Source organism: Rhineura floridana, chromosome 11, assembly GCF_030035675.1.
Source record: "Rhineura floridana isolate rRhiFlo1 chromosome 11, rRhiFlo1.hap2, whole genome shotgun sequence".
Lineage (NCBI taxonomy): Eukaryota > Metazoa > Chordata > Lepidosauria > Squamata > Rhineuridae > Rhineura > Rhineura floridana.
This window is the reverse complement of record NC_084490.1, coordinates 1,140,761-1,164,053: the sequence shown is the minus strand read 5'-3', so window position 1 is coordinate 1,164,053 and position 23,293 is coordinate 1,140,761. Positions and strand designations below refer to the sequence as shown.

General features: G+C 52.2%; 2 protein-coding genes across 5 annotated transcripts in view; both read right to left on the bottom strand.

Annotated features, from left to right (window-relative positions):
* On the bottom strand, positions 1–8,843 carry SAP25 (Sin3A associated protein 25). Of its 3 annotated transcripts, none has more exons than XM_061589442.1 (7): positions 8,764–8,843; positions 4,363–4,513; positions 3,342–3,451; positions 2,869–2,996; positions 1,978–2,113; positions 1,373–1,473; positions 1–1,036 (listed from the first exon to the last, which is right to left on the bottom strand). In XM_061589442.1, the coding sequence occupies exons 1-7, from the start codon at positions 8,831–8,833 to the stop codon at positions 785–787; spliced, it is 948 nt and encodes a 315-aa protein (XP_061445426.1). In that variant the 5' UTR covers positions 8,834–8,843; the 3' UTR covers positions 1–784. The 3 variants fall into 3 exon arrangements, with proteins under 3 accessions (XP_061445426.1, XP_061445428.1, XP_061445427.1); XM_061589444.1 differs by lacking the exon at positions 8,764–8,843 and adding an exon at positions 4,833–4,893; XM_061589443.1 differs by lacking the exon at positions 8,764–8,843 and adding an exon at positions 4,614–4,711 and having other exon boundaries at positions 2–1,036.
* A 4,351-nt stretch (positions 8,844–13,194) lies between these two features.
* Positions 13,195–23,293, bottom strand: part of CAMTA2 (calmodulin binding transcription activator 2) — a 55,002-nt gene continuing 44,903 nt past the window's right edge. For both annotated transcript variants that reach the window (XM_061590823.1, XM_061590824.1), the window contains exons 16-22: positions 22,232–22,590; positions 20,487–20,674; positions 20,144–20,384; positions 19,593–19,664; positions 17,928–18,154; positions 15,842–15,916; positions 13,195–14,442 (exon numbers count right to left, since the gene is read on the bottom strand). In XM_061590823.1, the coding sequence (XP_061446807.1) occupies positions 14,376–14,442; positions 15,842–15,916; positions 17,928–18,154; positions 19,593–19,664; positions 20,144–20,384; positions 20,487–20,674; positions 22,232–22,590 (1,229 nt within the window). In that variant the 3' untranslated portion in view covers positions 13,195–14,375. The remainder of the gene's footprint in view (positions 14,443–15,841; positions 15,917–17,927; positions 18,155–19,592; positions 19,665–20,143; positions 20,385–20,486; positions 20,675–22,231; positions 22,591–23,293) is intronic.

The window sequence follows — 23,293 nt, the reverse complement described above, 5'->3', positions numbered from 1 at the left end:
CGGAGATTAAGATACTTTTAAGCCTCAAACACTTTTAAAAAGTAAGTTTAAAAGCACAACAAACCAGTCAACTGAACTTTATTCCCCACAAGAAAGACACAATCCCAAAGTTATGGGAACAGGGGAAAAAATCACAATAAACGGAAAGAAACATGGACACAGAACAACCCTTCTCTGCTGAAATAACCTCCCACCCGCACCCCGACCAGCAAAAGACACCCCATTTCTAGCAGGGATAACTGGGGCAGTGGAGACAAGAGAACGTGCTCTCTTCTTAAACCAACAGGCCACCACTCACCAAAAAGAACAAGCACCCAGGGACCCTGTTCCCCCCCTCCCCAAAATGGACTCTCCTTGCTTTCCCTTTCGGCAGCCTCTCCCTGCCCCCCCCCAGATGTTTTGGACTACAGCTCACATCAACCCCTGCACCCTACGGCCAAGCTGGCCGGGGCTGATGGGAAGTGTCATCCCAAACATCTGGAGGGCTCCAGGTGGAGAAGGCTGGTTTCGGGGGTTACAAAAAGACATCAGCAAGTGAATTTCTCCTCCGCCTCTCCCTGCCCCTCCCGCCAACCAAGCTGGCTGGGCCATTTTGGCCTCCAGACTAGAGCGTTTCCCAGCAAGCGAGCCCTTCAGCAACCCAGGAGGACATGCAGATGCCCCAACCCACTGTCAAAACCCTCCCATTGAGAGTCAGGTCTCTGTGGCACAGACAAGGAGTCTGGCCTTCACACATGCAAGGCACTGCAGTCCTCGTCCCCTGGAGGAGGGCTCTGCCCGCAGCCTACAGACACAGTTCTGGCAGGGCATCTCTCTCTCCTCCTCCCTCCCCCTTCACTTCACAGGGCAGAGGAGGGGAGGGCTGGCATCCTCCAGGGTCGTGGCTCGTGCCATCGGGCAGCTCCAGGAGAGCACAGACCGCCTCGCACTCCAGATCTGAGAACCACTGGCTCCTGGCACATGCCTTGCGAGGGGGAGAAGCTTCACGGATGGACATGATGGGAGCCGGGGTGTCGAGGGACAAGCGGCGGAAGACCTGGGGTGGAAGGAAGCGGCAAGGCAACAGCAGAGTCACCCTCTGCAACTCTCCGCTCGCTGCAGGGAGAGGCAAATTTGCTCTGCCTTGGGTTGGAGGATGCAAACGACCCAGAGAACCACAGACTTGTGCCCCTGCGCCCCTCCTCACCCCGCACAGCCCAGCCATCAAGGCAACATGCATGTGTCAACCCACTGGAACACCCTGCCACATGAATTTTGTTCCTAAAGGCTCCCCCCACTCCTAATTTAAAACCTTTTTTATACCCACCACTCTTTTTGATCCCTCTCCCAAGTGGGGGTGGCACAGGACTGGGGTGGGTGGGAGACCACCTACTTGCTGGGAGGGGTTTGAGAGCCAGTTGTAAATCCGATGTCCTGGTGGCATCATTGGGTCGATGTAGAAGAAACTGCTCCCGTCAACAAGGGGAAGAGGCTCTTTGAAGAGAGGAGGGAGAGGAGGTTACATTTAGCTCCATAATGTTGGGGCTGATGGGAGTTGTAGTCCAAAATATCTGGAGGGCAACAGGCTGGGGAAGGCTGCTGAAAGTGAAAGAGCTAGCCCAGCAATAATAGCCTCCCCCAGTTATCAGCCATCTCAAGCCCACAACTGGCAGGGGAGGCCTCACTGGTGGTTCTGCCTGTGAAAGGGCCCTTTCAGTGGTGGCACCCTGTTTGTGGAATTCCCTCTGTGACTCCCTCATTATTGACTGGCAGGAGCAATGTTGAAACATTCCTGAAGGACACTGTTCCTTGCAGTCCTGAAATAAAAGCCTGGGATAATGTTTTTCACTGTTTTCAGAGGGGTTTTTCACATGCATGCCATCCTGGGCTCCTTCAGGAGGAAGGGCAGGATATAAATTGAATAAATAAAACAGCAGTAACCACCTCTCCAGTCCAGAGAGAGAATGACCTCCCCACATGCCTCCTTGTGCAGCTTACCTGCTTTGGGCTCAGATCCCAAGGGTGGAGCACAGCCTCCAAGCGAAGGCAGACTGGAGCGGTCGCAAGTGGAGACGGCAGAGTAAAACGACTGGAAGGAAGGATGGGAAAGGGTTCGGGAGCATCCCAAGGTAGCCTACAGGGGAAAAGGTCAAGCAGAGATGAGAGCCCCTCCCAGGAGAAAAGACCCCGGTGCTCATTGGTTAGAGCACCTGCTTTGCACATAGAAGTTCCTAGGTTCAGCTCCCAACAGCATCTCCAGTTAGGGCTGGGAGACTCCTTGCCTGAAATCATGAAGCCATTGCTGCTAGTCAGTGTCTACAATACTAAGCTAGATGGACCAACGGCTTGACTCAAGATAAGGTGGCTTACACACACACACGTTCAACTTCATGGGTTGATGGGAGGTGCCGGGTAAGGCTGATATACAAATCGCAGCTAAGAGGAACAGACGTAAACAGCAGATCTCACAGCCCTGGAGAGGAGATCACCTGTCTCTAGGCAGCAAAAGATCTCACTATCTAACATTTACAAGATTTTGATAGAAAATAGTAAATGTTCAAAGCCAAATTGGAAAAGAGAATCTAGCGATCGATCTTTCATATGAACAAGGGTGTTGTGAGCATAATCAGTTCATGAAAAAATGTATATTGGTTTCCCCCCCAAAAATAATTAAGCATGGAAATTGCAGCAGGTAACATGAGATGGGCAGATTAGCCCCAGTGCATGTCAAAGAGGGTGTTTTAGCATGTGCAGAGTACTTTTCCCCTCTTAGTGAGTTGAGTGCAGCACACCCCCAAAATCTGGGGGTGAGGGAGAAAAAAAAAACACAGAGTGCCATCCTCTCTACTAATTCTCCAGAACAGCACACCACCTCTGTCCCAAACGTACCTGCTGTGTAGGCCAGTTCCTTGTGCATATGGCTTTTATATCGTGCACCCAGCAAGAGGGGGGTTGATCCCTAGGTGGGGTCTCTCTTCCGCAAGGCCTGATGCCCGTTCCATTGCAGCTGGTGGGCCCTATAGATACAAGAAATAAAGCCACAGGCACATACAACGTTGGCGCAAGCTACAGCCAAGACGAAAGAAGCTGAAAGGCAGAGTTTGCCAGCCAGGTGCCCTCCAGATATTTTGTATCACAACTCCCATCAGCCCCAGCCAGACGTGCTGTAGTCCAAAACAACTGGAGAATGCCCAGTTGGTGACGTCTCCACCACGTCTCCTAGACCACACGCACGTGGGATTTAAGGAGTATGACCTCTAAGCCAGAAGCCATTTCTTCCAGCCAAGCTGAGCTCCAAGGACCTCTGTCTCGCAAGAAATCAGATTCCCCCCCCCGTCCCACCCATCTCCTCCTCAACCCACCTGTGGAACTTCGGTCCTGGAAGGGGTACGGGGCAAAAAGCCATCGGCGGCAGCTCTGGGATCCCAGGGAGGCCCACTGCAGTGGAAGGCAAGAAGCCGGATCCTGACCCCTGTGAAAGTTTGGGGGAGAAGATGGCACACTCTGAAGACTGGGTCCTCTTCCTTAAGGGGGGAGGGGGGAGAAGGAGGTGCCCTTGCTAGTCTTCCCAACAACCTCCCAGTCTGTAGCTTAGTGGTGGAGCATCTGCTAAAGGAGCGAGATGGTCTGACTGGGGGTATCTCCCCCCACCTGCCCCTCAGCATATTAATGAACTGATATTTTAATCAGTTTGGTTACAATTACTTTATTCTACTGTTTATTTATTAAATTTATATCCTGCCCTTCCTTCCTAAAGGAGCCCGGGATGACTAACAGCATATGATAAAACAATGCAAAGCATCTTAACAAGGATTTCAATACAGATGCAGACTGGGATAATGATTTTCAGGGTAATTCAACAGGACAGCTGTTCAAAAGAGTTGATACAGATAAAAAATAAGATTAAAAATATGTTACACATTTTTTAAAAAGTAATTTAAAAAGCCCCACTGTGAGCTTTCACAGGAAGCCACACAACATGAGGTTCCGGCCATGCATGCCACCAACCTGCAAGAAACCGGCTCCACCGTGCCCTAGCCCCTCCAGCTGCGCCCACTGAAATTGGAGAGGGTGGGCTGTGTTTGTAGCAGGGAGGTGGAGAGAAACCCCCCTTCAAGCACACAGATTTAAGATCTGTCACTTATTGTTCCATCCCATTAAACAAACCCAGGTTACACCCCTCACCTCACATCCTGAACCCAGCTACCTCCCCCTCGCTAAAGAAAACCAAACCAAACCCTACAAGAAACCCTATTGCTACGCAGCATTTATCCAATGCCTAGGATTGTGCCAGGCCCGCAACTCAGTCTCTGCCCCAGAGAGCTTACAAGCCCCAAACAAGAGGATGTCAGCCCAATTCCACAGGCCAAAACCCTCACTCACCCTGCCCCAAACCCCTGGCCTTCATCACCATCCCCACTGGACTCCTGGCTTCCATCTGAGCTGGAGTCACTCTCCTCCTCCTCTTCTTCTTCTTCCTCCGTGTCCCAGAGCTCATGCCGGGGGTCAGAGTCTTCAAACATTTTTGCAAAACCTGCAAAAAAGACACAGCAAACAGAGAGAAAGGCCTTGGGGCCCACCCCACAGCAGGGAAGACCCCGGCTCTTTCCCTGAACACCCCAAGGGGACCTTACAGTGCCTCCCTTTTTGGAGGAGTGGGGTGGGTGAGGCAGGATCCAAGCCTCACTCCCAGGCTTGCTTGATCTGCTGCTTAGGGCCTCCCAAACTGAGGAGGAGAAGAAGGGAGGGGGTGGGTGAGTAAAGAGAGCACCTTTTATAGGAGCCCCCCACCCCGTCCCGCCCCACCCCGCCCAGCTGGGCTGCAGTTCTGCCGATGGGCCATCAACACCCACTTGTAAAGGAAATCACATTAGGGCCAGCCCTGGGCCCTAATTAGGCTCTCGCTTGGCTTGCTCTGGAAGAAGCTGCTGCGGGCTCGGCTCGTTCTCCTTGGGAAGCCCTTTGCATTTCAGTCCCGCAGAGGAAGAGGGCCATTTAGCACCTAGTTGGCCGCTGAAAACAGGGCCCTGGATGAGATCACGGCCTGATCCAGCTCCTGCTGGGGTTTTCAGGTTCCATGCAAAGGTCCAGAAGGTACACCCACACCCACACCAAAAAGCAGCCTTTGGGGAAGACCATTGTAGCACTCACCTGAAGGCGCCTACAAACAGACCTTCATCTGCTGCAAATATCTTTTATTGGATATCGCATGCTGGCCTTTGCCAGCCTCCTGCCCCTGGACTACAACTCCCATCTTCCCCACCCAGCAGAGCTCTGTCCACATCAGCCCCAGGTTCACACAGCCCTTTTGGCTGAGGCTGACCGGGGGGGGGGGCGTGTGAGGTGTAGTCCAAAACCTCTGGAAGGCACCAGGTTGGCAAAGGCCCAATTGCACGCAAAACAAAGCCAGTAGGAGAGTTTGCAGGGCCAGAGAAGACATTAAAAAATAGTCAGTATTCTCCTTCCCCGCCTCCAAACTTAAATGAACATAGGAATCTGCCTTGTATTGAGCCAGACCGTTGGGGTCCATCTAGCTTAGTACTGTCTACTCTGACTGGCAGCAGCTGTCCAGGCAGGTGATGTTCCCAGCCCCATCAGGGATTTGAGACCTTGTACACGCATAGCAGGTGATTTGCCACTGAGCTACGGCCCTTGACAAATTATTTGGGTTTGTTTCGTTTTTAATTTCCAGCCGGCGAGGCTGAAGGACACCAACAGTAACAGCAACAGATTTCACACAAATTTTAATTACGGTCAGCTACATTTAAATCCTTGTTTTCTTTTCATAATTTTGCACAACTCTGAGGAATGAACTCCTTCCTTGTAGCGATGTTGCACGCGGGAGCTCCAGTTGTTCAACTGAAATACATTTTAATGTGTTCTCGTGTGCAGAAGGCGGCTTTCTTTCAGAACAGAAAAGTCGATTCAGTGATGAGGAGAAAGGGCACAGAACCCTGCAGCGTTGTGTTGAGAAGTTGTGTAATTTCTGCTTCATTCCAGGAAACAGCACCAAGATCATTGTCACAATATATATGTTTTTCCCAACTAGAAAATGACTACATTGCGCAGAGTTCCAGTGGGACATGTACCCCTCTCAAACGTATGCACGGACACATACTCTGACAGAGGTCCTTAAAACGATGCCTGCCGTGGAGGAGGAGGATAGAGAACATATCAGGGGAGTGGAGTGACTCCCCTTCGAGGAACAGATATAGCATTTGGGGCTTTTTGTTGTTATTATGTGCCTTCAAGTCGATTTCGACTTATGGTGACCCTCTGAATCAGTGACCTCCAAGAGCATCTGTCATGAACCACCCTGCTCAGATCTTGTAAGTTCAGGTCTGTGGCTTCCTTTATGGAATCAATCCATCTCTTCTTTGGCCTTCCTCTTTTTCTACTCTATTCTGTTTTCCCCAGCATTATGGTCTTTTCTAGTGAGTCAGGTCTTCTCATTAAGTGTCCAAAGTATGATAATCTCAGTTTCATCATTTTAGCTGCTAGTGACAGTTCTGGTTTAATTTGTCCTAACACCCAATTATTTGTCTTTTTCGCAGTCCATGGGGCTTTTTAGTTTAGAGAAAAGGTGGTGAGTCAGAGGTGACATGATGCAAGTGTATAAAATTATGCATGGCATGGAAAAGTGGACACAGAAAAGCTTTTTGCCCTCTCGTAATGCTAGAATTTGTGGCCATCCAGTTAAGCTGAATGTTGGAAGATTCAAGACAGACAAAAGAAAGGACTCTTTAATGCAGTGCATAGCTAAACTGTGGAATTCGCTCCCACAAGTGGCAGTGATGGCCACCAAACTGAATGGCTTTAAAAGAGGATTAGACAAATTTGTGGAGGACAAGTCCATCAGTGGCTACTAGCCATGTTAGCTGTTCTCTGCCTCCACTGTCAGAGGCAGTTTCTGGGAATGGCAGGTGGGAAGGGTGCTGCTCTTGCACTCAGGCCCTGCTTGCAGGCTTCACTTTGGGGCATCTGGTTGGCCACTGAGAGAGCCGGGTGCTGGAAATGGACCATACATGTATGTGCATGTGCGTGGTGGGGGATTCCCTGGAAATAAAATAGCTTCAGGTGCATTAATATAATATTTTGTTGGGTTTAGGGTTAGATGTGGGCAAGCAAATCAGAAGTGCGCTGCAGTCCTATACGCACCGGAGAGTTAGTCCCATTGAACTCAGTATCTTTTACTTTTGAGTAGACTCAGACAGAATTGCCCTGTTAAAGAACTTTCCCTAGAAATGCTACTGAAAATGTACTAAATACAATAGTCACGAATAAACGGCTATGAAGACACCCTTGCGAGGCTTCTTCTCCTAGTCACCTGAGCTTCTGATACTACCCCCCTCCCCATTGCTTCCTGTGCTATTTCAAAACCCTTTGTATGCAGTTATATTGGAGGGGGCTGTATGTCGAGTGGCAAGGAAGATTGCAGATGCCTTGGCTCATGGACACTTGCATTCCAAAGGGGAAGTGAAGGTGCTGTAGTGGTGCGTGTGCGTGTGTGTGTTTGTCATGGACCCGGAGCAGGGACAGGTGGGTTCAAGCTCCCTGGCTGACCTTGGGCCAACTGCTCTCCCTCAGCCTAACCTACCTCACAGGGTTGTTTTGAAGATAGAATGTTGGGGGAGGAGCTCAACATCCACCGCCTTGAGCTCCCTGGAGGAAAGTCAGGATGAGAAGGTTCAAAGGAAGGTAACGAGGATGATCAGGGGACTGGAAAGAAAGCCCTGTGAGGGAGACACTGAAAGAACTGGGCACGTTTAGCCTGGAGAAAAGAAGACTGAGGGGAGATATGAGAGCACTCTTCAAGTACTTGGAAGGTTGTCACATAGAGGAGGGCCGGGATCTCTTCTCAATAGTCCCAGAGTGCAGGACATGGAATAATGGGCTCAAGTTACAGGAAGCCAGATTTCAACTGAACATCAGAAAAAACACCCTGACTGTTAGAGTGGTACAACAGTGGAACCAATGACCTAAGGAGGTGGTGGGCTCTCCGACACTGGAAGTATTCAAGAGGCAGCTGGACAGCCCTGTCAGGGATGCTTTAAGTTGGATTCCTGGACTTGATGGCCTTATAGGCCCCTTCCAACTCTTCTATGATTCTAATACATAATGTATAAACCTTTTAAGTCGGCCTGTCTACTGGGTATGCATGTCAAAAGCATAAATCCTTTCCCATTAGAAAAAGATGGATGATGACAGGTTAGGATGAGAGGTGTGTGTATCTGTTAACCACAGCCAATATTCTAAAATGCACCACTTTCTGGGCTAATTTAGTCTTGAAAAGCTGAATCCAAGGGATCTCAAGAGGTTTTCAGTGCAGATTTGTAACCCCTTCAAAGTCTGCACGGCTTGGCTTGACCAGAGGGAGGACTAATGAAACTAACATTGGTAATTTGGGGAGGGGGTATGAAAGCACAAGGAAGATGGCTGCCTGCCTAAGGGCAACCACAGGTGCAGCTAAGTGTGGGACCTTGGAGGACTTTTTTTAAATTAAGTAATAAAAATAAATAATTGGATCACAAACATTTTAAAATTACTTTTCCCCTTTGATTAAAAATACACTTAGGTATTTATGCAACTGTTTAGTGGAACAAATATTTAAACATGCAGTAAATATTCAGAGAAACAGGCCGTTTCTACCCGGGGAGCCCTAAAAGCTGCAAAAGCAGAGAGTAAGGGGTGCACTGAGCTCCCCCCCATGCAAAGAGTCCCTGAAATAATAAATCAAGAGAAAAGGGAAAGCTGAAACCCTCCTGACAGATTTCCTTAACTCACACCAAGTCCAGGTTCTGCAGAGGAAAAAGTAGTATCTGCTCGCTCCTTCGCAGGCTGGAACCATCTTCATTAATGAGATCTCATCAGCTCATTAGGAACACAAACATCTCTTGAGGAGGTTCAGCTGGGCCCAAGGGAAATCTTCTCCCAAAACCCACCTTGGCATGCCATACACCTCCAATGGGGTTTAGAATGGACTGGCCTCAGGGGTCAGATGGGAGAAGTCCTGGGTTCTGAGGGTCTTCTATCTCTTCCCCCCCCACTCAAATTCTAAACACTAATTATTTGGCCACTTAACAATATTTGCATCTATCAGTGTCCTTTTCTAGGCTGCATTCATGGATAAGTTGTGTGTGTGCATATTCCCCAATCCCAGCAAAACCAACCATCTTTGACCTGGAGGGACCTTCCGCCCTCTGGGGCCAACAGAAGTAACCAGCATCTTTAAGGCTGCAAAGAGCCCTGTGGTGCCTCAAAGGCAACCAGCATAAGACTGCGTGGCCACTTCATCAAATGCATTTATCGCAAACAAAATGTGTCCCCCACCCACGCACCCAAATTAAAAATTCAAAAATACTTTTTACAAAAGGTCTTTCTTTTTAAATGCTAGGAAATAATTATCTGCAAAGGGCCTTGATCCTGACTATCCACAAAGTCCTATGCCAGTTTGCTGAGAGTTCTGTCCCCTTGAGTTCAAAGGAACTTACTCTGTAGTAAATAGAGATTACAGCCTCAACGGCAGCCCTTGACAGAGACGGATTATAATTGGATTGCTCACCAGGGATGCGGGGGGGGGGGGGGGGGCTAGGGAAGTCTACAATTGTCTCACTATCTTCAAAGGCTGCAATCGTAAACTCTCAAGGGACTAAATCCCACTGAACTCAGTGGGGATTATTATTTCTGAGTAAACATCCTTAGAATCACACCGTGCAAGGATTTAGATGTGACACAAACACCCCTTTTTATTTCTTGCTGAATGCAAAAGGAATAGAGGGATCTGCTTTATTCTGAGCAGGAGAAATGGCCTCTCTAGCTCACTGTGACTGGCTCCCCAGGGTTCAGCCAGGCGTCTTCCAGGCCCTACCTGGAGATGCCCTTGTGGACTGAACCCAGGGCCTTTTGCATGCAGGGAAGATGCTGTGCCAGTGAGCTACAGGCCATAGGACAGCAGCGGAGCCTCTGTTTTATGCGCACAAGGTCCCAGGTCCAATCTCTGGTGCCACCTCCAGGGAAACATTCCTGCCTGAACCTGGAGGGCTGCTGCCACTCAGTGCCAGGGAGCATGGGGACATAAGAAGAGCCCCACTGGGCCACTCCATCGGTTCCAGCATCACCTGCTCTCACAGTGGCCCACCAGATGCCCCAAAGGGAAGAGGCCTGCAAGCAGGACCTGAGTGCAAGAGCAACTCTCCCCTCCTGCAGTTGCTGCAGCTGGTATTCAGAAGCATTCTGCTTTGATCATGGAGCCAAGGCTAGTAGCTACTGATAGCCTTATCCTCCTCCGTGAATCTGTCTAATCCTCTTTTAAGGCCATCCAGGCTGGTGGCTATCACTGCCTCTTATGGGTGCAAATTCCACGTTTCACTATGCGCTGTACGAAGAAGTCCTGTCATAGAATCATAGAATAGTAGAGTTGGAAGGGGCCTACAAGGCCATCGAGTCCAACCCCCTGCTCAATGCAGGAATCCAAATCAAAGCATTCCCGGCAGATGCCCGTCCAGCTGCCTCATGGAGGCCTCCAGTGTCAGAGAGCCCACTACCTCTCTAGGTCATCTTTTGTCTTTTGTCTGTCCTGAATCTTCCAGTATTCCAAGTCATTGTACGTCCACGAGATCTACTATTATGAGCCAGGGAGAAAATCTTTCCTCATCTGCTTCCTCCGTGCCATGCATAATTTCATACAGTAGGGCCCTGCTTTTCGGCGTTCCACTAATACGGCAGCTTTCAATCAGAGTAAGGCCCCACTCATATGGCGCTTGTTCCACTTTTATGGCGTTTTTTGGGCGTTGGGTGCCATTCTAGTGAATGAGTTATGCTTTTCGGCAGGTTTCGCTTTTAGTCGGGGGCCTGGAACGTAACCCACCGTATGAGTGGGGCCCTCCTGTACACTAAACTAGAAAGGCCCAAATGCTGCAGCCGTTCTGCACAGGGGAGGCGCTCCATCCCCTTGATCATTCTGGTTGCCCTTGAATGTACCTTTGGCAGCTCTAGTTTCCTTGTTGAGGTGAGTCAGCTTTGGTCTGCCTCAGGACAAGGCTGCTTCTCCATGTCTCTGTATAATGCCTAAGCGTGTGGGTAACATTCACCGAGTCCCGAGAAGGGCTTTCTTGTTCCAGATGCTTCTGTCATCATGCTCAGGTCCATCTAAGGTCTGTGTTGCCCCTCTACCTAGCGGGATAGCAGGCTCTGCTGCTACCAAAGCACTGAGCCGCCCCACTTACCGCCACCAGACCCTCCTTCCTCAGAAGCTGATCGCTGCATTCTCAGTGCAGCACCAGCACAAGCTGCAGGGATGGGGGGCGGGGAGGAGTTGCTGTGGTCTCCAGAACTTCCATCTCTGTCACCAGGAAACCACTCTGTCTTGGAGCTGGCTTTGAGGGCCTGCACCTGGTGTCGGGTCAAGGAGACAGGAAACTAGGGTAGCTGCTGGTGTACCGTCCACCCTGCTACCTGGCAGCTTCTCTGACTGTGCTGGCTGAGGTAATCTCGGCTGTGGTGTTGGAGGAGCCCAGAACGATAGTGCTGGGTGATTTCAGTGTCCATGCTGAAGCTGCCTCTAGTGTTCCGGCTCGGGACTTCGGGGCCTCCATGACGACCATGGGGCTGTCTCAAATTGTCACTGGCCCAACGCATAGGGCAGGGCACACCCTCACCCTGGTTTTTGCTCCAGATAGAGCATTACGACAATGGAACCAATGACCTAGAGAGGTAGTGGGCTCTCCAACACTGGAGGCCTTCAAGAGGCAGCTGGACAGCCATCTGTTGGGAATGCTTTGATTTGGATTCCTGCATTGAGCAGGGGGGTGGACTCGATGGCCTTATAGGCCCCTTCCAACTCTATGATTCGAGGGCAGGAAGGGCTCACAGTGCACCAGGGTGTGTGTGTGTGCTGCAGGTGTTATAGAATCATAGAATCATAGAGTTGGAAGGGTCCTTGTAGGCCATCAAGTCCAACCCCCTGCTCACAGCAGGAAATCCACAGCTAGAGCATCTCCCGCAGATAGATGTCCAGCCTCTGCTTGAAGACATCCAGCGAAGGGGATCCCACCACCTCCCTAGGCAGTCGGTTCCATTGCCGAACCGCCCTTACTGTCAAGAAGTTCCTTCTAATGTCCAATCTGAATCTACGCTCCTGCAACTTGAAACCATTTGACCTAGTCCTACCCTCTGGGGCAGCAGAGAACAAATCTGTACCCTCCTCTATGTGACAGCCCTTCAGGTACTTAAAGAGTGTAATCATGTCGCCCCTCAGCCTTCTCTTCACCAGACTGAACATGCCAAGTTCCTTCAGCCTTTCCTCATAAGACTTGTTCTCCATACCGGCTATCATCCTCATCGCCCTCTTCTGAACCCGCTCCAACTTGTCTGTATCTTTCTTAAAATGAGGCGCCCACAACTGAACGCAGTATTCCAGATGAGGCCTGACTAATGCAGAATATAGTGGGACTATTACTTCCCTTGACTTGGAAACTATAGCTCTGTTTATGCAGCCCAAAACCACGTTTGCCTTTTTTGCCGCAGCATCACACTGCTGGGTCATGTTCAACTTGCAGTCCACTACAATTCCAAGGTCCTTCTCACACGCACTACTGCTAAGCCCGGTATTTCCTATCCTGTACCCATGCATTTTGTTTTTGTGGCCTAAATGCAGAATCTTGCATTTGTCTTTATTGACCTTTATGACCTCATTCACAGCAAACCTTCGCACACAAACCCAGGTTGAGTAATATAGCATTACTGAATGCCTGTTAAAATACTACTGCTCTGGTGTCATGGTCACCAACCAGCAACCCAGGGGCTAAATCTGTGCCCTAACCCAACTTTGTGGAGACTGGCTGGGGTTACTCAATAATGCTGAAAATCCACTCTGTATATGTTCAGAGACACTGCTTGAAGCCCTGGTGCTGAAAATATCCAGAGCAGAGCACCTGAGCCTTGCAACTCCTTGCCGGCCTCACATCTGCAAGGGCCTTGCCCTGCAACAAACTCTCTTACCCCAGACCGACCCCTCCAAAGGGCTCTCCTCTCGCTCGCTCGCGTAGCCACCATCGGCTGCCCTCCCACTTCAGGAAAGGCAGGAGTTGCTTCTCTTTCCTCCTCGTGGCTCTGCTGAGGCCAAGGTAGCGCTTCTGATTAATTACACTCGTTAATTGTTTGGACACTTGTTTTTTGCTGTTTAATGTAAATTAGTACAAACAAACAAAAACTCATGCAAAAACTGTAGAAATGACAGATGGAGCAATGAGATGGGCAGGTTTAAATACACAAGGAAGTGGGTGTGGCTCTGAAATTAAAATCCATGCATTTTCTCCCTCCCTCCCTCCCCCCCCCTGCACCCTTGTGCAAAGCAAGATGCCTTCACATTTTAAATAGATTTTGAAGTATAACTTTTTTTGTGTCTGTATGTTACAAATATGTACAGGAGGGTAGGCCAAGGGGAAAAGTGGGTTTAAGAGGGCAGCCCAGCTTGGGAGGAGGGCAGCTAGGGAGGGGACCCTCCCCCTCCCCGTGAAATCCACCAGCTCTGAGGTCCTGTGAGGAGCCCAAGAATATATATACACACTTGTGAAAAAAGGGAACTAGGGACGATCCAGGGAAGACATGGGGCTTGGCTGGATTCAAAAGTGCATTGCAGGAGAAGGAGGGGTAAGTAACTTGGGGAGGGGGGCTTCTTCAAAAAGGACCCTCTGCAAGTCTGGGGCACAGGGCCCCTTAAGAGGTGGAGCGAAGGGATCAGGGCCCTCTCTGACGAGCCTGGCGATGGATGGGGTGCGCAGCTCAGTGGCAGAGCAGGCAGGTCCCAGCTGCAATCCTTAACGGCATTTCCAGGCAGGGCTGGCAGAGGCCCCTGCTTGAAGCCCTGGAGAGCCATTGCTGCCGGCCAGCGCAGGCAATACTGAGAGGTCTGACTCAGGAGAAGGTGGCTTCCTTGGCTTAGAGGAGGCTTCAGCCACCACCACCTCCCTGCACACACCCCCAGGACCAGGCCTTCTGCCACCACACAGTTTGCTACTCTGACCCCCTGGAAAGAGCTCTGCCCCCCCCATGGCTTAGGGTGAGAGGGAGGGAGGAGGAAAGGAGGGGCAAAGACTTGGCACGGATGTAAGGCGTGGCGTGGGGGGGCAGAGAGAGGGTGGGCTGGGGAGTGGGGGAGTCCAGCACCACAGGGTGGGGGGCGTCCCTGCTGGGGCCTCAGCGCTGGCATCCGAGCAAGGGCACCCTCCACCCCTCCCCAGGGGGAGGAGAAAGGACTCTGCCCCTCCCTGGACAGTCACTATTGCACAATACTTGAAATGGGGGTGGCAGGCAGCCTGCCCCACCCCGTTCCTTCTTCAAGGGGCCTCGGCTGGGCTTAAGACTCTCCTCCGGAGGCCACTGCCGTCATCCTGGGGTTAGGGGGCCAGGCCTCGCTTCTGGGAGGGGCCCTCCAGCTCCTGCCGCTGCTTCAACTCCTTCATCCTGTGGGGGGGCAGAGGGGGGGACAGACAGACAGACAGAGAGGCCAAGCGTGAGAGGGGAGGGGCTGGAAGGGAGAGCAGCCTCCCCCCCCCACAAGCAGGATCGGCTGTGCCCCGGAGAGGATGCCTCTGGGTGGGAGGCAGCCACCACGGACACGCCCAGCGAGTCCTGAACTTGGCACTGCTTTCAACCACAGCTGGGGGGCGGGGTGGAGAGAGCGGTTCACTCTGCCTTGGGCCATATTTGCAACCATCCCAATGGCTGGACCCCCAAGGAAAAAGCGTAACATGCTGTAGACCAGGCTTCCCTGCCCTGGCGCCCTCCGGCAGACATTCTGGACTATAACTCCCACCTGCCCTGGCCAGCACGGACGTCCAAAGAACCCTGATCTGGGCAGCGGGTCAGGGGGCCTTAAGCGTTCCCTTTACACACACACACCCTGCCACCTGCCTTCCATACCCCCCTCTTCAGTGTCATTCAAATTTGCTCATGCCAAAATCCGACTCCTGTCCCAACCCTTCAGTTAGGAACCTCCACACACACCCACTCTTTAACTCCCAACATCTCATCGTTTGCCCCAATTCAGGCACTGCAAGCAGTCTACAAAGGCAGGGCAGGCTCAGCCGGAGAGGCAGGGGGAACCCCTAGCAAAGCAGGGCCGAAGCTCGGGGGGCAGGGCACCTCCTCCATGCCAGGGGTCTTCAGGTAGCGCTGCTTAAAACCCTGGAGAGCTGCTGCTGCCTGCCTGCCAGCGCAGGGCATATTGAACTAGGTGAATCCCAATGGCCTAGCTCGTTCAAAGGCACCTCCCCTTGTTCCTCGGCTGCTCCCTTCACCTGCATGTACCGGGGCTGCTGCTGGAGAACCTTTGGCCCTCCAGATGTCGCTGCACTACAACTCCCCCATCATCATGCCCGTACACTGGCTATGCTTGTTGGGGCTGATGGGAGTTGTAGTTCAGCAGCACCTGGAGGGCCACAGGGTCACTAGCCTTAGCATATGCCATACAGTAGGGCCCCGCTTTACGGCGCTTCACTAATGCAGTGGTCTCAATTAGATGCAATTAGACTAAAGCCCCACTCAATATGGTGCTTGTTCCGCTTTTAGGGTGGTTTTCGGGCACCACACACCATTCTATTCAATGAGTTCCGCTTTTCAGTGGTTTTTGCTTTTCAGAGGGGGTCCGGAACGTAACCCGCCGTATGAGTGGAGCCCTCCTGTACTCAGATAAAGAATGCAAACATGCACAGCACATGCACGCACACACAAACACACACGCCGGAACCCCCTCTCCCCTCCACCCAAGCCAGCACAGCCCAGTCTAAAGGCTGCTAAGCCAACTTACCCACCCAACCCCAGCTTCAGACTTTTGCCTTCCCTCCCTCTGTTCTTTCCATACCTGTGTCGGCAACGTCGTAGGAACCTCATGATCTTACGGGCTGCCTGATCTTGCTTTTTGGTTAGGAACGTTCCTCTGTTAGGGAAAAAGCAGAGAGAGAGAGAGAGAGAGAGAGGGTTGGTAGGGTGCTGGAGTTTATAGGAGTCTGGATGGCAGGGGGATGGGGAGAAGCAGGAGCCTCTTCCCTTCTCTGCTACAGACTCAGTGGATGCTGGCCAAGTCACTTACAGCCTTAGTTCCTCATTCTGTAAAATGGGAGCAAACGTGACTAGCCTTGGAGGGCCATTTCCCAAAGGGATCCCAGCTCCAAGGTGCCTCTGATTGCCAGCAGCAGGAGAGGGCTATTGCACTCATGTCCTGCTTGCCTCGTTTCAATGCTGCTATTTTTACTATGTGTCAAGAGTTGGGTCACTGTTGTCCGCACACTTGCTCTCGTATTTGCAAGCTGCCTTGAGCAACTCCTTTGCAGAGGGGAGAAAGGGGGGCATCCGCTTCTAAAATAAAAAATGGTGGGCTAGAGGGGGACTTTCCGGGACTGATCCAGCAGCCAGGCTCTTCTGATGCTCCAATGGACAGAACCAGCAAAGGTGAGAGTGCCCAGTCTGAATTTCATCACCCGCTGAAAACATTTCTGTGTTTGCAACAGCTTTTAGAGAATGAATTAGATTCAGCGCTGGTCATTTGTACTCCGTTTTATGATTTTCTAACTTTATAATGTTTTAAAGATTTTATTTTATACCACCACAATTATATTTTTAATGAGCTGGCAGATTAGAAATACTCTTATAAAAGTATAAAAAAATTATACCTCCCTTATCTCTAGGAAAGGACATGGCAGCATGCCCGCCTTCCACAGACGTAGGGGAGGTTGCTTTGTCCTGCCCCCCCGCCCCAAAGGGCAGGGCTCGCCAAGATTAGTCCCTAGAGAGCACTGGGAAAAAGACCGCATGGGGAATCCAGCGGGGTGGTGGTGTGGTGACATCACAGTTTCTGAAATTATTCACCCCCCACACCCCCACTCCTCCTCAGCTGGGACAGATAATATTGCACTCAGTCCTGGCAGGCAGGCAGGCAAGCTGAGAGATGGGAGCGAGCAGGTGGGTGCCACGCAGGCAAGTGCCGGAGGGGGCGATGATGGCCCCTTCCTTCCTCTGCTGCCTCCCCAGTCTGTTGCATTTCTGACTGTGAGCCCCTCAAGGGGGCAGGAGTTATTCCTCGTACTTTGTAAAGTGGGGCCCAGTTTACTTCAGGGGTCACCTTGTCCCATTCTGTCACTTCGATCTGTGGAACTTGCCCTTTCACAAGTGCCACATAACGTCTGTTCTGCATTTCTGAAGAGTCATGCCTTTAGCAGGCAGCACCTGCTCTTTGGAACTCCCTGCCTATCGATTGTCCCAGAGTGCAGGACACGGAATAATGGGCTCAAGTTGCAGGAAGCCAGATTTCGGCTGAACATCAGGAAGAACTTCCTAACTGTTAAGAGTGGTATGACAATGGAACCGATGACCTAGGGAGATGGTGGTCTCCCAACACTGGAGGCCTTCAAGAGGCAGCTGGACAGCCACCTGTCAGGTGTGCTTTAAGCTGGATTTCTGACTTGAGCAGGGGGTTGGACTTGATGGCCTTATAGGCCCCTTCCAATTCTACGGTTCTATGATTCTGTGACATTAGGCAGGCAGCCCTCGTGATATTATCTTAGACACTTGCTGAAACTCCCCTTTTCCACAGGGGGGCTTCCAACCCAGACATAAAGTTTAGTTACCTACATTACTTTTTAAAACGTTTTGGTGATTTTATCGGTTTCAACAATGATGGTTTTTAGGTATATTTGGTTTTAATGTGTTTGTACATTATTTATAAGACAGTGTATGTGACCGTGGGGTTTTTACCTACAGCTGTATGGGTACTTGCTGCTTAGAGAGCTCTTTGATTGAGCTGGTTACATACCTTCTAAAACAAACAAGTGTTTGCACATTGAGGAAACTGGAGAAGTAGCAAGACTAACTATTTTGATCACGAGTGATGAACACCAGGTGTTCTGGGTTGTCCTTCTCCCTGCCCCCCCGCTCCACTCCCCGCTGCCCACCTTTCTGGAGGTCCCAGGCGTCCTGGGACCCACTTGATCTTCTGCTGCATGGCGGCGGAGGCCCTGCGGCCTTGCTTCAGCTTCTCATACTCCTTGTAGCTGCGGTAATATTGCTGGATCAGGACCGCAGCCCTCCGGCTCTGCTGGAACTTCTTCTGCTCATAGTAGCTGCGGAACTTGCTCTGGATCAAGATGGCGGCTTGGGTCATCTTCTTATAGAGCGCATACTGCCCCGAGGGAGGGAAGGAGGAAACTGTTAGGGTCGCTGCAGAGCCCCGTCTCCCACAGACTGCTGTGCCCACAATGCCTGGAAACCACCTGTGGTAGAGTTACACCTCCACCCCTATCTCACCCAAGTAAACACCTTTTCTCCACCCCGGAGACTCTCACAGGTGTGCACTCAGAATTTATCCGACAGGGAGCAACTTTAGGATAACAGCGTGTGCATATGTGAGAGAGAAAGATGGACGTGGAGTTTCCATGAGTCCCACCCTCCCAGAAGCCAGCTTTTGCCAACCTGGTGCCCTCCTGTTGTTTTGGACTACAATTCCCATCAGCCCCAGCCAGCAGAGCTGATGGAAGCTGTAGTCCAAAATATCAGGAGGGCACCAGGCTGGCAAAGGGTGCTGTAGCCTGCAGACAGCATGACCTTTATGGTTAAAGCCATCAAGAGCTCAGTCACAGACACCCCTTGCTCAAACAGCGGGGAGAACTCCGCTTCTCCCCAGATATGGCGGCTGCAGCAAGTCCAGGAAAGGATGGCCGTGTGTTGCAGCTGATCAAATGCCTTCCCTTCCTCACGTTACGGGGAGACAACAGCTGCTCGTCACCCTGATTGCTATACCCCAACACTTCAGCTTGCAACAGTGTCTCTGCCCTCCCAGCCACCCCTCCTTGTCCCAGCTGGTGCAAGTGGAGTCAAGGCCGTGCATAACCCACCCCACCCCAAAGCAGGGCAGTCTGCCCTCTGTGACACACAGGCACACAAACAAATCGCCATCCTCCTCCTGTTTTTACCTTCAGTGCAATCCAGGTTAGCTTGCAAGACAGAGAGACAGAGATGGAAGAGCAGGTTAGGTGCCGGTGGCGGTGGGGGGCGGCTATTTGTGTGGGGAGGTCATCCCAGAGTAAGAATGGGTGGATCTGTTCCTTCAGTTCTGTTTGGTTTCTGATTTTTCCCCCCAGTCTTAAGTTCTGTTCTCCACATCAGTTTGCAGAAATGTCCTCATGAAAATCTCTCAGCAACTTAGTGCAAATTTCTCCTATTTGGGGTGCAATATTGGTGTGCAATATTGCCTAACGTGCACAATTTTGCAAAGCAGTTTTCCCCTCATGTAATGCATAATTTTCATGCCCATTTCACCCTTTCTGGACGCATTTCTTGGCTGGAAAGAGCTACACTGCAAAATGTGGAGAAGTTAAAATTTTGAAGGGCGTCTTATGTTTCGGTTCTCAGATTGTTTTGGGAAGTGAGAATTAGGGTAGGGTCACCTTTACAAGTGAACTTCTTCCCCACACCTATCCCAGGGGTACCTTGTCTGGGGCATTTTGTGGGGAGGGGAGGGGGTGACTGGGAGTGCCTGCACCGTCCAGAGAGAAAAAGCAACGCCCCCCTCGTCCTTTCTTCTGCCCCCCTCCCCCCCCGTTGTCCCAGGCTGGCCTTACCTGCTTATATTTACGGTAACATCGCTGGATGACAGCGGCTGCCATTTCCTGCTGCTCCTTCAGGCGGCGGCCCTGCAGGAAACAGGGGGGCATGGAGAGAGAGAGAGGGAGTGAGAGAACTCAGGTCAGACTCCCAACCCTTTCCCCAAAGCTCTCCAAGCACCACACAGGAAGGCAGCGGCTCCGGCAGTGGCTGGTGCCCACCAGAGGATTTGGACTCCAACTCCCATCAGCTCCCAGCCACAGCTTTACTCCCTGAGGCCTAGAAACTTTCCAGATATGAAAGCCAAGCTGAGATTTGTGGTGTCCTGCGAGAGTCACCACACACTGTCCTACAGAGGTAGAGTCCACGGCACATGGCATTAAGAACATAGTTGCAGAAGGCCATCCAACCCAGTGCTCTGTCTCCGAGAGTGGGGAGCAAGCCGATATGGAGAAGCGAGCTGGCAGCAGCCCACAGAAGGAAGCAGCTGCCCCGTTTTGCCATTTGCCAAGAACTGCAAGATGCACAATGAGGATCAAGACTGGTTTTGTTCCCGAATGAGAAATACCTTGTATTTGCGGAAGGCCGTCTGGATGATTTTGGCAGCCTCGTAGAGTTCACGCTGCTCATGGTCCGACAGCGTCAGCAAGGCAAAGTCACTCTCCATCTTCCCATTGGCAGAGGCATTGAGGAACTCCGCCCAGCTGGCTGCCGTGGGGGGCGGGGAGAGGCGGTCAAAGGACAGTTCGCCCAGTGGGGCAGGCAGGGGGCTGAGGCAGGCGTGACCCGACGGGGAGGAAGTCAAGGACCTGGGAGAAAAGACACCCAAGGGCTGAGCGACTCTTGCACTGGGGGCAGGGCTGCAAGGGGGGAAGCCCCTCCGTGGCCCCCGGCAGAAGGAGAGCCAATACCGTCGTTGGGAGAAGTTGGGCAGCTGGTCAACATTCTCCAGGTAGCTGGCCAGCCAGGACATGGTCTCGTTCAGGCCCAGGTTGCCTGGTCGCTCCCGGAGAGGTGTCTCGGAGGAGCTGAAGTCCTCCTGCTTAATGCGCTCCGGTGTCGCCTCGATGATCTGCTTGGCCAGGGTTATCACATCCACCTGCGAGAGGGAGGAGAGGGAGGAGGCTGGGCATCTGGATGCCAGTCCCGCACCTTTGGGAGACAAGGACTCCTTTATTTGGGGGGGGGGACTCCAACGGGATTGGGAAGGGAAGGTGAGCCCGGAAGGGCACTAGGAACAGAGGAAGCTGCGCAGGCCATTTGTCCGCTGCAGCTGCTCCAACTTGGTGCCCTCCAGCTGGCTTTGGACTACAACTCCCATCAGCCCCAGCCAGCCCAAGGCTGGTCTTCTCTGACTGGCAGCAGCTCTCCCCCATAATCTTGGGCCGTTAGGTGAGGGAGTCCAGGAGGCAGGGCCTTCCCCTGGTGGTGCCAGGGCCTCTGCAAAACCCTCCCCATAAAGGTCTGCCAGGCTCCCCCCTCTTCCTCCTTCTCCTTGAAAGTTTACTCCTGCCTTCAACACTCTTTTGACTTATTTTAACTGCTGCCCGTTTTGTATCTAGATTTTCAGTTGGTTCCCGGCAGCGGTCTTTTTAAAATGGGTTTGATTTTAAAAAACAATGAGTTTCAGTATTTTGAAGCTGCTCTGTGGTTAGAGGAACAGGGCAGATAGGGCTAGTGCTACTCAGAGTAGACCTCCTGATATTATTAGCCACGCCTAACTCAGGTCCATGCATTTCAACGGGTCTACTCTGAGTAGGGCTAGCCCTGGATGCAACCCATAGAATCACAGAATAGTAGAGTTGGACGGGGCCTATAAGGCCACCAAGTCCAACCCCCTGCTCAATGCAGGAATGCAAATCAAATGGAGCAAGCCATCCCCTGCTAACGCAGAGGTAAGGAACCTTTTCCAGCCCAAGGGCCAGATTCCCTCCTGGGTAACCTTCCAGGGGCCACATGCCAGAGGCAAAAGTGGGCACAGCAAGAAATGTAAATTCTTCCTTTGTGCAGCTGGCTACTCTCTAGGCCCACACCTCTCCTCCATCGAGGCCAGCAAGGGGCATTGCGGGAGCTGAAGGATGCATCCCAGCTGGCGCCCAGGGAGGGTGCAAAGTAGGGCCAGTGAGGGGAGTGGCAGAGGAGAGGCCCAAGGGTCAGACGGAGGAGGCTGGAAGAGTGCATTTCTCCCCTTCCCTCCCTCCACAGTGCTAATGGAGACACACAAAAGGAAACCTGGGGCCTTCTCCATGCCTGGCCTGTGCAGAGGTGGCCTTTGTGGAGGGGCCCTGAGTACCCCCACAGCAGGATTCCAGCGGGGTCCCAGGGACAGAGGGGATGGCGAGTGGGCGGCGCGTGCGTGCCGGCGTTCCTGTTCTGCTAGAGGAAAGCGAAGGCAAGGAGGGACCGCAGTCTTTGCAGAAAGGAGAGGAAGGGTGTGGGGGGCGTTCTGGCAACAACAGCTCCTGGGCCCCCTTGGAGGGAAACAGGGAGGTGGCTGAGAGGCAGCAATTGGGATACTGAGGTAGCAAGAACTGCCATCAGCTAGGAGCTGGGCGATGAGGAGTTTGGGGTTCTGTTTGGAGAGGTCCCGTTTCGGGAAAGTGCTTCTGCCCAACTCTGCCCCCGACCGTCTTCCTCCAGCCCTTCTGATCTGTACCTGCAGGACATCCGTAGCCGGCAAGTAGTCCTCGTTCTCGGCATTTTCCCCATAGCCCAGCAACTCTGGCTCCAGGTCTGGCTCAGGGCCTCCTGCTGCATGGCCCCCAGCCCCCACCTCATCATAGTCCATGAAGAAGGGGGCGTGGGGCAGGCCGTGGGGGCTGGGGGTCTCCCGCAGGTACCAGCCGGCAATGCTTCCAGGTGCTGGGGCGTGGCAAACGTCCATGGCGCCCTCAGCTTCTGGGCTGTACGCTGGCGACTCCCGCAGGGCCGACCCGCTGGAGTAGGCCGAGGTGATGGAGATGGAGCCCTCGGACAGCTCAGAAGGTGACGAGACTCCACTTGCGGTGCTCCGCCCTGCAAGGAGAGGAAGAGGGAACAGAGAGTGAGGAAAGGTGGAACGTAGGTCAGACTAAAGCAGCCTTTGCCAACCTGGCGCCCTTCAGATGCTTTGAACTACAACTCACCCCAGCCCCAGCCAGTGCGTCTGATGGGAGTCACAGTCTGGAGGGCACCAGGCTGGTGAAGGCTGGACTAAAGGTAGTACATTTGCACCCAACACATCATTAACCTATGGAACTCATTGCCATAGGATGCTGTGAAGCCACTAGCACAGGCAGCTCGCCCAAAATCTTCTGAGAGTAAAACCCCAGAATTCCCTGCCACTCTGCAGAGGAGGCAATGGGGGGACGGACACTGCGGTGTTTTATCTGCACCTCTGAAATTACTGTCAGCACCCCACCCTCCACCAGCAGCTGCCCTGGCGTTGCGGGCCTGAGTGGGGCATGTTCCTCAGAATCTACATGATAAAACTAGGCGCAAGCGAGAGAATTTAAGGAATTAAATTTCAGACACTCCGATTTGTGGGACAGCTTTTTGCAGCTGTTAGAGTGAGGCACTGTCCTGCTTGGGGAGGGGAGAGAAAGGGAGGCGCTCAGGGTCAGTGCCAACAGGGCGAAGCATTTGGAGTTGTGCAGAGTGAGTTTCCTGTGGGCAAGTGATGGAGCTGCCCCAAAAGAGTCCAGCGGCGGCAGCAGCTGCATCCGGCCAGAGGGGGCCC

What these genes read in the sequence shown, in the direction of transcription:
- SAP25 (XM_061589442.1), bottom strand. Translation starts at nt 8,833, where the DNA reads ATGAAGATGGTTCCAGCCTGCGAAGGAGCGAGCAGATACTACTTTTTC. An exon ending in CCAGGACCGAAGTTCCACAG is followed by an intron (nt 2,997 to 3,341) that starts GTGGGTTGAGGA and finishes TTGTATCTATAG; the next exon opens with GGCCCACCAGCTGCAATGGA. An exon ending in GGGATCTGAGCCCAAAGCAG is followed by an intron (nt 1,474 to 1,977) that starts GTAAGCTGCACA and finishes CTCTCTTCAAAG; the next exon opens with AGCCTCTTCCCCTTGTTGAC.